The 14,303-nt window shown below is 36.7% G+C and overlaps 1 protein-coding gene across 1 annotated transcript in view; it reads left to right on the top strand.

The window, feature by feature from the left end:
* The window catches only part of HAS2 (hyaluronan synthase 2), a 28,149-nt gene extending 17,636 nt beyond the window's left edge, over positions 1–10,513 (top strand). The window contains exons 3-4 of the mRNA XM_030875702.2: positions 6,990–7,091; positions 9,026–10,513. Of these exons, the coding sequence (XP_030731562.1) occupies positions 6,990–7,091; positions 9,026–9,955 (1,032 nt within the window). The 3' untranslated portion in view covers positions 9,956–10,513. The remainder of the gene's footprint in view (positions 1–6,989; positions 7,092–9,025) is intronic.
* The last annotated feature ends 3,790 nt before the right edge of the window (positions 10,514–14,303 follow it).

Here is a 14,303-nt window from a genome sequence, read left to right as displayed (position 1 = left end):
TGCAGAATGGCAAAAAAAAAGTGAGTCATCTGATGTGCATGTTCCCAGCTGAGGTCACACAAGATTATGCTTTGCCTTTTTGTTTTACCTTTTATACTGTAAACAAGTAGCTTCTTTAGTCTGTTTAATATTATGTTTTTCACATTTTTGTGCTTTTGGTTGCTGATGTAGCTGTTTAAAATGGTCCCCAAGTGTAGTGTTGAAATGTTGTCTAGTGATAGTAACACAAGAAGGCTATAATTGCCTTATGGAGAAAATAGGTTTGTTAGGTGAACTTTGTTCAGGCATGAGTTACAATGCTGCTGGACATGAGTTCAATGTTAATGAATCAATAATACATATTAAATAAGGTGACACAAATAAACAAGTAAGCACAGATACAACAAGGTTAGGTATTGATCACTAGACAAAGATGCCGTGACCAGAGACTTCGAGGAACCTAACTCTATATGTCCGCTAGAAGCAATTTTTTAGTATTTGCTAACTCACTGTTCATGGAAGCTTTGTAGAACATAACTACCGTGCATAATGAGGATTGATGCGTATAACATTTGATTGGTTCCTATTTTCTGAAAATTTCTGAAGGGTCATGTTGAGAATGTTAATGTGACTTTGTATACTTCATCTTAGAGAATGAAATTGAGCACATTGAAATAAGAATGGGGAAATCTGAATTCTTGATTTAACTGTTTACTTGCTATGGGCCTCAACTGGTAGAAGAGATGATTTCTGAGATCACTTTGAGCTAAAGACTCTAACTTAGGACTGTCTTAATTTCTTCCTAGCAACATATGTATGCTTTTCAAGATTGGGATCAAACAAACAAAAACAACAAACAACAGCAACCACACAAAAGGGAGTATAGCATTAGAATTTTCTTTTCATTTTTAATCTACACTTTCCCTCAAAGTTGGGTTCTTGAATGTAAACCCTGATTTAAGGCAACCATTATGTGCTTTCCAACCATTTGGAATAAGGGTGTTTCCTGGCTTAAGCCTAGAGGTGACATTTGGTTTCTCATTTTTCCAGCTGGCTTGTCACCTTTGCTTTACACCTACAACTATTACTTGTGTATAAGCCTTCCTGAAAAAGAAAAGAAAAACCAAATGACTCCTTAATGTCTTAAAAAGATTCTAGGTTGCGTGAAGGCAAATGTCACTTTATAACAATTTGGGTAACACATTCTAACAAGAAAGGTATATATCTTCCCAATTCCTTTTAAAAAGAGCAACAAATAAGGGCCAAATTGTTGAGGTTTTTATGATTTAGAGGCTTTTTATTGGCTAGATTTGAGGTCTTATACCATAAACAAAATTACTACGAGAGAATCATCTTCCCTATCCCCCATCCCTCGCCCCCAAAAAAGTTTCTGTATTTTTCTTTGAGAGCATTTATTTTTTCCTGGAATGGTCTCACTGATTAATTTCAAAAGGTCTTTTTAGTCCTAAAATTCTTACATCCTATGATTTTGTTTTTGCCACTCACAGTCTGCCATAAACTGCTCTCTAATCTTTTTCCCTAGTAGTCAGCCCAATCTAAGGATTTTTATATTGCCTGCTCAATAATCCAGCTTGTTTAATTTAAATTTGTTGGGCATTGGACAAGGCATTAGTTTTTGCTCTCTGAGCGAGTCATGGTTTATTTACAGTACAGATAAGAAGGACCCCTTCCCTCATTGGACTAGTGTTCTTAGTTTGTGCCTCTGGTTTTGATGATCACTTCTTAGTAGATATGTCTTCCTTTTAATGAGCATTTACTATGAGCTAGCCCTTATAACTGCTATACATACATTATCTAGTTAATTCTCCATTACAGCAAACTTATGAGGTGGATGTGCATATCCATATTTTTCACCTGAGAGATGGAGACTTAGAAAGGTGAGGTAAGGAGTTTAAGGTTACAAAGCTAGTCCAAGGGAATATAACTGGTCAATTGTGGATTGGGACTCAGATCTGTCTGATTCCAAGGTTTTGCATAGTGCTTTCTTTTCCTTTCAGTAGTGTGTTTACTCTGGCATTGTACTGTTAGGAGTTCTGGGGGCTAGCACCATCTTGTGTTTGCCAGTAACTATCTATCGGTGAATTTTAAAATTCTGGCTGACTTCTTTTCACTAGGGGGAATGTCCTGGGGGAAAGAGGGGGTAGGGGGTACTTTCCATTTACTATGTGGTTAAGTTTTGGAAGGGAAACTGGGCAGTGGGATCATGACCAATAGTAAACTTCAAACATGGTTGAAATAAATCATCTCCCTGTGTTCAGGTTAAGATGAAGGGTCAAGATGAAGAAAGGATTGAGGTTTACAAGCAGGCAGAGGGTGAAAGCAGTAGCAACAGAATGAGTCTTGATTTATCTTCAGCCTGTTTCCTCATCGAAGGCAGCCAGAATAGTTAAGGCTTCCTCTTGCTGTGTAGCTCTCAGAGCCCTTTGAAGTGGTGCGGGGCAGGCAGAGGTGGAGAATCCACCAGTCAGTCTGAAAGGAAATATGTTTAAAAAAAGGTGAAACATGGATACTCAGCATTTTAGACTTGGGTCTTAGAAGTTGAAAAACATATGGTAGAATAACTCACAATATTTCTACAGGATATTTTGATTTAAATTGTTGTGAGGTAGATTAACTAAGATCAGTGAGATAAGTTGGAATGGACTTCAGTCTAACAGCTTATTTAACACATTTATAGCAATTTATATATCTATAGGTGTTTTGGATACATTGGAACTTGTTCATTGTGACAAGATATTCTTTTTTTTTTTTTTTTTTTTGTGGTACGCGGGCCTCTCACTGTTGTGGCCTCTCCCGTTGCGGAGCACAGGCTCCGGACGCGCAGTCTCAGCGGCCATGGCTCACGGGCCCGGCCGCTCCGCGGCATGTGGGATCTTCCCGGACCGGGGCACGAACCCGTGTCCCTGCATCGGCAGGCGGACTCTCAACCACTGCGCCACCAGGGAAGCCCAAGATATTCTTAATATGTAATCCATTCTCATGTTCCTTTTGGTGATTCTCTTTACTGAGTCACCTGTTCATGGTGATAAGTGGGTTTACTTAGCATGTATAAACAATTAAAGATTATTACCCTATACTAATGGCATATATGACTTTTCTGTGAGCCTTTGTAATTTACCGAGTACTTTTACATACAGTGTGTCACTCTGGTATCATGATGATGGTAACAGTTTGTTCAAGGTCATAAAAGTAGTAAGCCTCTTGATTTGTTATAATAGTCAAATCTTGGCCTATTATAAGAATAGGAGATAGAGGCAATCGTAAAAACCTCTAGTAGAGTTAAATGGGGACTTAGAACATACTTTATCTCAACTTGTTCTTTTAGTTTGTTCTTTGTTTTTTTATGAAAGAGACCCACCCCCGGCTCCCCAACCAATTCTTTTAGGCTCAGGGTTGGCATACTTGCTTGTAAAAGGCCTGATAGAAACCATTAAGCTTTGCGGGCTATATGGTCTGTGTTGCAGCTATTCAACTTTGCTGTTTTAGTGTGAAAGCAGCCATAGATAATATGAAACTGAATGTGCATGACTGGGTTCCAATAAAACTCTATTTATGGCCACTGAAATTTGAATTTCATATAATTTCCATGTATCACAAAAAATTCTTTTTCAATTTTTTTTCAGCTATTTAAAAAGGTAAAAGCTATTTTTAACCCCCAGGCCACATAGAAATTGGTGGGAAGGCAGACTCGTCCGTAGACCTTAGTTCGCCAACTCCTGTTTTAGATACGGAGAAAGCGGCGGCACTGTCTCTTGGCTAGAACAGTGAAGGACAGGGAGCCATGGTCTTAAGCAATTTAGCCGATGATTCTGTGGTTAAGACTGAGGTGGCTGGTTCCTCCCAATAACGTCTTCTTGTCTTGACATTTTCCACTCATTTTAGTCAAAATTTGGTGACTTTGCCTCATTTCCATATCTCCTAGTGAGAAATCTTATGACTGGCGATCATGTAGTTTAAACAAATTACAGTGATACATTCAGCGTGGACAGAAAGACATTTTGATTTGTTCTCCAGTTGTTTCCTGTGTGCAAATCAGTCCTGTGGTTTTTCCCAGTGTGAGGTTAAGCTCCTTGTGAACTGGTGTATTTCTCCCACAGTTTCTAGCCCAGAGCTAAACAGCCAACATTCGTGAAATCGCACACTTCTCATTAATTGGTGAGGAGACAGCTAGAAATCCTGTTTTTACTAGACTGATTTTAAGAAGGGCTACAGTTATACCCTTTACACACAAACAAATTAATACTGTTATATCCATGAACATACATGCTTTCACAGACTGTCATCGACGGTGGTTTTCTAGTTGGCATTCTATCACCAAAGAACATCCAGAAATTGAACTTCTTTAGAAAACTCTTTGATCCCACTATAACAAACCCCTCCCAGGAGATTTCTGAGAGCTTTCCCTTCTGACAGTTAAACTCACCATGTGAACAATCTCTCTCTGAGAACTTCTGGCACTTTGCTGTTGGAAACTGGGAGGGGCAGGGCCAATTTAGATATGCAGAACCTCAGAAGTTTGGTTCAAGTTTAGTCATTTCACAGAGGCAGTTCCCTTGGCTTGCTTATCTTACAAGCAGGCGGAGTTACTTGAACATTAATTCTAGGTTGCCCCCTTCCTGTTGTTTTTAGTCTTATTTTAGCTTTCTGGTTTTACCTTTCCCAGCTTGAGTCAATAGAGGTGGGTGTGGCCATAAACTCTGGATGCTGAGAGGTGGAAAGGTGGCTTTGAAATTATGCCTTCACTTTCTACTACCCTAGTTACTGGCCTGCCAGGCTTATAGCCGTATACAAAACAGTGACAGACAAGGCATGAGAGAGGCAAAATATCGCTATTGGAGGAATTTGCTTCGGTTTCTGAGGCTTGGGACCCTTGAGTATAAACTGAAGTATTAGAAAAATCCTATTTTTTTAATGGAATACTAATGCCTAGCTGCTGTCTATTTTTTTCCTCTAAAATAAGTAAGACCATGCAGACCAAAATAGAATGCCCCCTCCAAAAAAATGGGACAGTAGGTTATTTAGAAAATGCCTGTTTCTAAATAGGTAAAGTAATATACAAAATTCATAAATTAACTTTAAAATTGTTATAGTTAGTTGAGTCCAGAGAGGTGATGATTTCACTTTTAATAATTGGATACCCTATATACTCCTTAAGTCATGTTACAATAATGCATTTGAATTGCTCTTTTCACCAACATTCTTTATTAATATATATTAATGTTTTTCAGAAAAAAAACTATTAATAAAATTAAGATAGGCACTCTTTTTTAAATGTTGAGACTTCCTAGCTATGTATGTGAGGGACTCCTCCGACATATAAAATCCCCTTTAACTCAGAGTTCATGCTTCTAAATATTATTTTCATTCAAAACTGGTATATCAAATCCGTACTATTTTTATGAAGCAGCTCTGAGAACTGCACAAATACTTGCTTTTTATATAAATAAAGAGACTAAATCTTGATTAAATTCATAAATGTAGCCAGACTACATAGAAAAACAGTGGAATTGTAGATAACACTCCCGTCTCTGCCAATCATATCATTTATTGCTTAGATGGGGATGTGAAACTGGTTCATTACATGTCAATTTTCATCACTTTATGTCTACTTGGGCCTGGCTGCATTTTCCAGAAAAGGATACTATTTTATTAATATCAACCAGGAATAGAGAGGTGACAGCTCTTTTCCTACTTTTGATTTTCTTTGATCATGTGGAAGAAGCTCCATCCACAGGTGTAATGTACCTAATATCTCCCTAAGAGAAGTGACTTAATCTGATTGGTGAGTACGGGAGGAGTAAGGGGTAGCCTAGCTCCTTCTTCCCCCTTTCTTCTAGAAGTGAGCCGCCATGAAGGAGCAGGCATCTGCCATCCCTTTCGAAGGGGCATTAACTGTCTTGAGGAGGAGACTAGTCCCACTTAGATGCTATTTGGAATTGGTACATCAGTCTAATTCTGGGGAACATAGTTACAAAGTCTGCTACTCCATTGATATAAGCCCTATTCTCCATATCAGCTTTATGAGTATACATGTCATATTTTGGTTTCTCCTCTCCTTTATTTTTCTGTTTCATTCAATAAGTTCATAAATCAGCTTGGGAAGAAAAGTACTATTTATAACCCTGTACCTTTGGCCTCCAGTAGAAATTTCTGGGAGCGGCTAATGGGTATAGACAAATCCTAATAATTTTCTTGAAGTTGTAGTTGGTTTGGTTTCAAAATTGTTTTTTCGTCCTGTATAAAGTTTGTTTTTAAGAATAATAATTAGCACTTCTAGAAAAGCTTAAGATAATTTGACATCTACTTCTGTATACAAAGAGCTAGACGAATACTTGATACTCTAAAATAAAAAGGTGGACTGACCATCAGGCTAGTTTCCTTTCTAATGGAATGTCATCTGCTAAGCCCAGGTCAAATGGACATCTTGCTTCAGAATTAACTATACAACCAGCCTTAGTAGAACTGCTTTCCTGTCTTAATCACCATATTAAAATAGAGAAAAATAATCACTGTTAAACATGCCTTTTTTTCAATACTGTCATAGGAGTTTCCTATCATCATTCAGACCTGAGGGATAAGATATCTAAAAGCCTTATGGAAGGCAATTTTTTTAAAAAAAGAGATATCTATGGTGACCAACCCAAGATGTTTTCCAAGTCCTGGAAATCTAGGATGTTACCTGGGACATGAGACTTTCATTGCCAAAATTGCGTACATCCATGGCAAACCAGGCAAAACTGGTCACCCTACATGACATGCCTAGGTCATCACTTTAGCTGTTCTATCCAGCCATGTCATTAGCTTAAATATTGAGTTTGCAGGTTCTTTGTGTTGGCCATCATGTAGCAAACTCTCATCCCTGTGTTACTCGCTTATTGAGGCCTTGTGATGATAGGCTGAAGGCATAATATATATGCCCACTTTTGACTACACGGAGTACACTCATCATCTTCTTTTCTTGAACTTATTTCATACTTTCTTCTTTGCAGGTTTGTGATTCAGACACCATGCTTGACCCTGCCTCATCTGTGGAGATGGTAAAAGTTTTAGAAGAAGATCCCATGGTTGGAGGTGTCGGGGGAGATGTCCAGGTACATGAGCTCACTTTTTGCATGAGTCACTTTTAGTAGTACCCTCACTCACTGATTCTTTGAACATACGTTTATTATACACCCAAATCTGTGCCAGATATTGTTTTTGGTGCCAGAGACATACTAGAATGTTCCTTGGACCCACTTTATACCTCTTCTGCTGTCTAAATTGAAGTTAACTTATGATTGCTTTGCTTAATCCTGGGTTATAACACAAGTATGTAGTGGCTGATAAGTTATATAAACTATAATGTAAATGTGTAATAATTTCTGCCATATCTTCTTGAGCCACAACTTAATGTTCTGGTAAAATGATGTTGGAATTCATTTAGTACAAGGGTTAAGAAATGGAGGTATGGCAGGAGATGGAGTCTATGTCATATAACTATGTATTTAAAAGCTGAACAATATATGGTTGGTCAAAAATCCAAATTGGAATACAAAGGAAAAAAAAGAGAAACAGCGTCTCAAATTTACACTAGAGAGAAAGTCAAAGGAACAATTAAGTGAGTTTTCCAATTATTATTTATTTCCCATTATTTGCTATCAATGGAGAAACAATAAGTGAAACAAATATTAATGAAGGTGATTTGAAATTTATGGAATGGGAAAACAAATATGTGAAAATATATGAAGATTAAAGTGAGCTCTTTGCAAAAGTGCACTAGATTTTAGCCAAAGATGTGAGAAGCACGTGGAATTTTGACTTTAAATGTAGGTATTGTGTTGCTGTATAACCCATATTTACATGCATGGTAACAGTGAAGGCAAAGAAAGTGCACTAGATGGACAAAGAAATACCCTGGTGATAAAAAGGAAGCATGTAAAACCCAGATGAAAACTGAATAAAATTGAGACAGAGGAGAGAATTAAGAAATATTGCCCCCCAAAACTAATAATTTTAATAGCCTTTGTGTAGAGCATTAGTTCAGGATTCCAGATCTGGGGTGAAGCCAGAGCAAACCCTTTTATCACTGGCATTGCTAAAACTGGGGAGGAAGGAGAATAATAGAGTTGGATGAGTTGAAAAGAGAAGAGCATAGGACTTAAAAACTTTCAAATATTAGATAGTAAGGAAGTGGGAGAATAATTTTTTTTAAAAGATTTTTTGATGTGGACCATTTTTTTAAAGTCTCTTTTGAATTTGCTGCAATATTGCTTCTGTTTTATGTCTTTGGTTTTTTGGCCGTGAGGCGTGTGGGTGGGATCCCAGCTCCCCGACCAGGGATGGACCCCCCCGCAACCTGCATTGGAAGGCGAAATCTTTAACCACTGGACTGCCAGTGGGAGAATAATTTAAGGGCTGAGAACCAAAGCCGAAAAAAATCTCAATTTTATAACATAACAAGAAAAAGAAACAAAACACATAACAAAAGAGAACAGAGAGTGATGGAGTAGAAAAAAATTATTGTCAAGAAGTCCCAACACATACACCCAACTTATCAAATTAATATAGTATATAGAATCAAAGAAAATAATGTAAAATTGTGTTAAAAAAAGGAAAGAGGCTAAATAGAAGGATAAAAAAAACAAACATGGGCTTCCCTGGTGGCGCAGTGGTTAAGAATCCACCTGCCAATGCAGGAGACACGGGTTCGATCCCTGGTCCGGGAAGATCCCACATTCCATGGAGCAACTAAGCCTGTGCACCACAACTACTGAGCCTGTGCCCTAGACCCTTCGAACCACAGCTACTGAAGCCTGTGTGCCTAGAGCCCGTGCTCCGCAACAACAGAAGCCACCGCAATGAGAACCCACGCACAGCAACGAAGACCCAATGCAGCCATAAATAAATAAATAAATTTATTAAAAAACAACATCAAAAACAACAAACATTACTCTAGGTAGTAACCTCACAATGGTGCAGATTTTGCTGGAATTTTTAGCTGGGGCTTACCTTTATTTAATTATTTTTACTTTTATTTTTCTTGCAGATTTTAAACAAGTATGATTCCTGGATATCTTTCCTAAGCAGTGTGAGATACTGGATGGCTTTTAACATAGAAAGGGCCTGTCAGTCTTATTTTGGATGTGTCCAGTGCATTAGTGGACCTCTGGGAATGTACAGAAATTCCTTATTGCATGAATTTGTGGAAGACTGGTACAATCAAGAATTTATGGGCAGCCAATGTAGTTTTGGAGATGACAGGCATCTAACGAACCGAGTGCTGAGTCTGGGCTATGCAACAAAATACACAGCTCGATCCAAGTGCCTTACTGAAACACCTATAGAATATCTCAGATGGTTAAACCAGCAGACCCGTTGGAGCAAGTCCTACTTCCGAGAGTGGCTGTACAATGCCATGTGGTTTCATAAACATCACTTGTGGATGACCTATGAAGCAGTCATCACTGGGTTCTTCCCTTTCTTTCTCATTGCCACAGTAATCCAGCTTTTCTACAGGGGTAAAATTTGGAACATCCTCCTCTTCTTGTTAACTGTCCAGTTAGTGGGTCTCATAAAATCATCTTTTGCCAGCTGCCTTAGAGGAAATATCGTCATGGTCTTCATGTCCCTCTACTCAGTGTTATACATGTCAAGTTTACTTCCTGCCAAGATGTTTGCAATTGCAACGATAAACAAAGCTGGGTGGGGCACATCTGGAAGGAAAACCATTGTTGTTAATTTCATAGGACTCATTCCAGTATCAGTTTGGTTTACAATCCTCCTGGGTGGTGTGATTTTCACCATTTATAAGGAATCTAAAAAGCCATTCTCAGAATCCAAACAGACAGTTTTAATTGTTGGAACGTTGCTGTATGCATGCTATTGGGTCATGCTTTTGACACTGTATGTGGTTCTCATCAATAAATGTGGCAGGCGGAAGAAGGGACAACAGTATGACATGGTGCTTGACGTATGATCTTACGTTTGATGTTTGCAGTTACAGATGCAGACACACACAAAACCTTAGTTCCTCTAGAGACTGTGCGGTATTGTGGCATCAGATAATGCCACCAAAGGAGACATATCACTGCTGCTGGGACTTGAACAAAGACATTTGTATGGGTTTATTTTAATTCTGCCAAAGTAAAATGATACATCAAGAAGAACTCAGATTTAACCTGATATTTCTATGAAAATGGGAAGAATTCTTTGATTATGCACTTTTTCCTTATTGTACATCTGCCTAAGTGTTTTGCCCTATATACCTCACTAGTCATGCTTTATGTGGGTTATCATGTAAGAAAAGGATTTTGGAAACTCAAGGAAAAGTTCTTTCAACATATACAATCTAACTTATGTACTGTGTTGATAGCTAATTTTTTTTTAGAAAGGTTTTTCTGTTTAACTCTACCAAATGAAATGCCAAAGGAAATTTACAGGCCGTTGGCTGTGCTGTATTTTTATATAATTGTACTGTGTTTTAAAATTTTGTATGCCAATTTTAAAACAAATTTTGCATATTTTATATTTTACTTCTCTGCCAAAATACACCTGTTCTTCCTTTTTTTTTTTTTTTAATAAAATAGGTTCTGAAACAATTCATACTTAAAAAATTTTTACCCAAAATGTGAAGCTTGGTTGACTGATGATGTTCATGATAGAAAGAATAAAATGTTTCTCTCTCTCTCTCTACCTTTAAAATTGAATAGTTTATTTCTGTGAAAAAGTATTTAAACTCTCAATATTTTAACTTTTTTTCATTTCTTTTAGAAAAGGCCAATATACCTGTCACACTTCGGGAGTAGAAATTCATACTTGTGTGTACAAAAAAGAAGTCATTGAAAATCAAGGCCAAAGGGGTAGAAAAGTGCAATTTTTTCATAAGATTGAAAAAAAAGGGAATGCCAGTTCTCAAAAGAAAATACTAGGCATCCAGCAGTGGACAAAATCTGGGTATCAAAGATTGTTTTTGGAGATTCTCACAGTGTTTTCCCAGGCTAAGTAAAAAGGAAAGTGGGAAAAATTGACGGTATAATTTGGACAAATACACTGCAGTTCATCATTTTGTTCTGTGACCTGTATTCACTGGATCCTGTCTATATGTTGAACATACTTTACCTACCTTTTTTTCCCCAGATTGTCAGTTCACTTTACATGTTAGTATGAGGTTTATACGGGTGAGTGGGATAAATTATAATAAAGATAAAGCATATAGGTTCAAAATTGGCCAAATCAAGCTCCATGTGTACTCTTTAACTTTCTAGGGAAGATTTTTTCTGAATTATACAGATAATTGCTTCATCTCTTCTGTTCTTGACCTAAATAAATGTGTTTACATAGTAGACATGATATCAAGGTTTAATAGTTGTATAAAGAATTGGCACATAAAAAAAATTGATGGACCCTCGGCCTGGTTAATTTAGCTACTCCGGGGCCTCAGTTATCCAGTTTGACTTTTGACATGACCCATCTTGCCTTGTAGCTGGTGCTGTGTAGACCTGTGTTAAAAACAATTGAACACATGAAGGGTTGCAGAAAAAAAGTATTGTGATGAAGCAGAAATGTGAAGTGTTCAACCATGTGCTTCCTGCCTTTCTGCTTCCTTTTTATGTAGACTTCTATATTTCATCCATCCTGTCTAAGAAAAAACCTGCACATTCTACCTTCAGAGCACAAAAAAGTATATAACGTTCTACAACTTAGACTCTCACTGATTGGGGAGCTTGTGGAAAACAAACAGACCATGCCATTAAATGAAACTAAAACTTGAGTTTGCCTTTTTAACTATTTATGTTCTAAGTTAAGCTTTGATAACATTCAAATGTCAAATTCTCTCATTCTTATAAAAGATTGAATTAATTGCCTGTATTTATTTTAGCAATTATTCAATGTATTTCCAGTATAGGATGTATAGTATAATTGAATTTTTTTGTAAATAAAATATTTTTGATAAGATTATTGCCTTTTTTTCTAAGGGAAGCGGGAATTCAAACAAAACGAAACAAAATGTTTTATTTTGATTGTCAGGGTATGGATTTAAGAATGGGGTATACAGAAAAATAAACATTGTTGGTCAAAGATAATGGAAGTCGTTTAATGTTACTAATCAGGAGGTAGAAATCTCCAAAGTTGGTATAGTTGGAAATCTGGAAAAATAGAGAGAGAGAGAGAGAGAGAGAGAGAGAGAGAGTCCCAATTAACACAACCCTTGTCTTTCTTTAATCTTCTCTTTCTTCTCCTTCCCTGAAAACAGCCCAAATTTAGGCTAAAATTGCTTTACTATAGTAATCTGTCATAGTGGGAAAAAAATCACCAATTTTTCAGAGACGTCGTAGGCAAGTTTGTTATAGCATTATTTACAAATAATAACAAAAACTTAAAATAAGATTTAATGATGAGGGAAATAAATAAATGAATTATGGCATTTCCAAACAATGCAATATTATTACCCATTAAACATAATGTTCTCAGAATATGAAGTTGTTGGAGAAATGTTACATTAAAAATATATAACCATTTTGTACAGTTAACATCCCAATTTTGTAAAAACAAAAATGTTTAAACGTGGTTATCTCTACTCTTGGGAATATGACCGATTTATATTCTGTATACATTTTTGTATTTTCCAAGTACCGTAATCATGTATTGCTTTTATAATCAGAAAAGGACAATAAATATTGCTTTCTTTAAAAAGTGGGTTGGGGCATCTAATAGCATTTCCTGGTTTGAGGAGCTTTAGTGGTAATTAATTCATTTTACTACTTATCCCTCAAATTCATCTTATTTCCCAATCCTTTTTATTGTTCGGTTCCTAAGAATCCTTTATTACCTCGGTACAGTTACGTTAAGAACAGAACACTATAGCCATTGACCATTATTGCCACTCTAGACACCAAAATAGTGATGGTTCTAGTCCCAGTAATTTACTGATAAAAGTCACTTGGTGCTATATTAGAGGTTGTCAACCTTTTAAGGTAAAGAGCCAGATAGTATACAATGCAGGCTTTCCTGGCCATATGGTCTGTCATGTGACTACTTAACTCTGCATCCATAGGCAATATGTATACAAATTTGTGTGGCTGTATTCCAATAACATTATTTAATGGACACTAAAATTGAATCTTGTATAATTTCCACGTGTTAGAAAATATTTTTCTTTTGGTACTTTTCAATCATTTAAAAAATTTAAAACTATTCTTAGTTTACTAGCATTACCAAAATAGGTGGTGAGCCGGATCTGGACTGCAGGCCACAGTTTAACCACTCTGGTCTTTAGGAATCTGTTGACTTCTTTGTACCACTGAATTCTCACACCGACACCTAATTTTTGAGCACGTGCCATGAGTCAGGCACTGCCAGAAACACATTTTATGGGTCAACTATTTTATGAATAGTTCTCACTGATAAAATTAAATGAGAGGCGTAAAATCATAAAGCTAGTGAATTGTGGTGGTGGAATTTAAGTCCAGGCATTCTGATGTCAGACTGACCCTTTAAACTAGCGCTATTCAAACGTCTTCCTCTTTCGAAATCATCAGCATAACCTGGGAATTTTTAGAAGTGTAACTTCGTGACCCCACCCCAGACCCATTGAATCAAAATTTCAAGCTAGGCCCGGAATCTGTCTTTAGGAAGATCCCCAAAACTTACTCATATTCAAGTTTGAGAAGTGCTGCTTTAATCTAGTATTTTATATTGTTTCCCTTAGACTAAGTATAATTTCTATGATGACTCAATTCAAAAATTTGTATTTTCCTATTGAACTTTTCTACTTTTATTATCATATATGTATGTTGGTAGATATCTGGTTTTAATTAAGTTTACTGAACACCTGTCATTATCAACAGGTGTACATTTTCTCTATACCCCAAAAGCTTATAATTGTGCAAGAGTGATATAATTATATGAGCTTTTGACACAAAATGAAATAATAGGAGTGTAAATAGTGGGTATAAAAAAAGAAGGAATGAAATGTACAATTAGTTCTGTAAAGGTAGGCTTCGAGATAGCATGGTATTGAGGTGATTCTTAAAGATGTGCAAAGTTGGGTGGGAACTAGGGACTTTTAGATGAAAAGAATCATGGGAATTAATATGGACAATAGAGGTGTGATTCTGATATGTGATTTTAAAACAATTGACAAGTTTCATTAAGGTATAGGCTGTGTATTAAGTAAGAGTTGAGATTTAACTACAGAAAGTAAATTTCACGATGGGTCATGGAAGACAATAATCCAACTGGGAGGAACACTAGAATGTGATGTTTAAATTTGAAAGATCGTAGTGCATGCAGGTATTTTTGAATAGGGTGCTACCATTGTTGTA

This window comes from Globicephala melas, chromosome 17 (genome assembly GCF_963455315.2).
Source record: "Globicephala melas chromosome 17, mGloMel1.2, whole genome shotgun sequence".
Taxonomy (NCBI): Eukaryota; Metazoa; Chordata; class Mammalia; order Artiodactyla; family Delphinidae; genus Globicephala; species Globicephala melas.
This window is presented reverse-complemented; position numbering and strand designations above follow the sequence as displayed.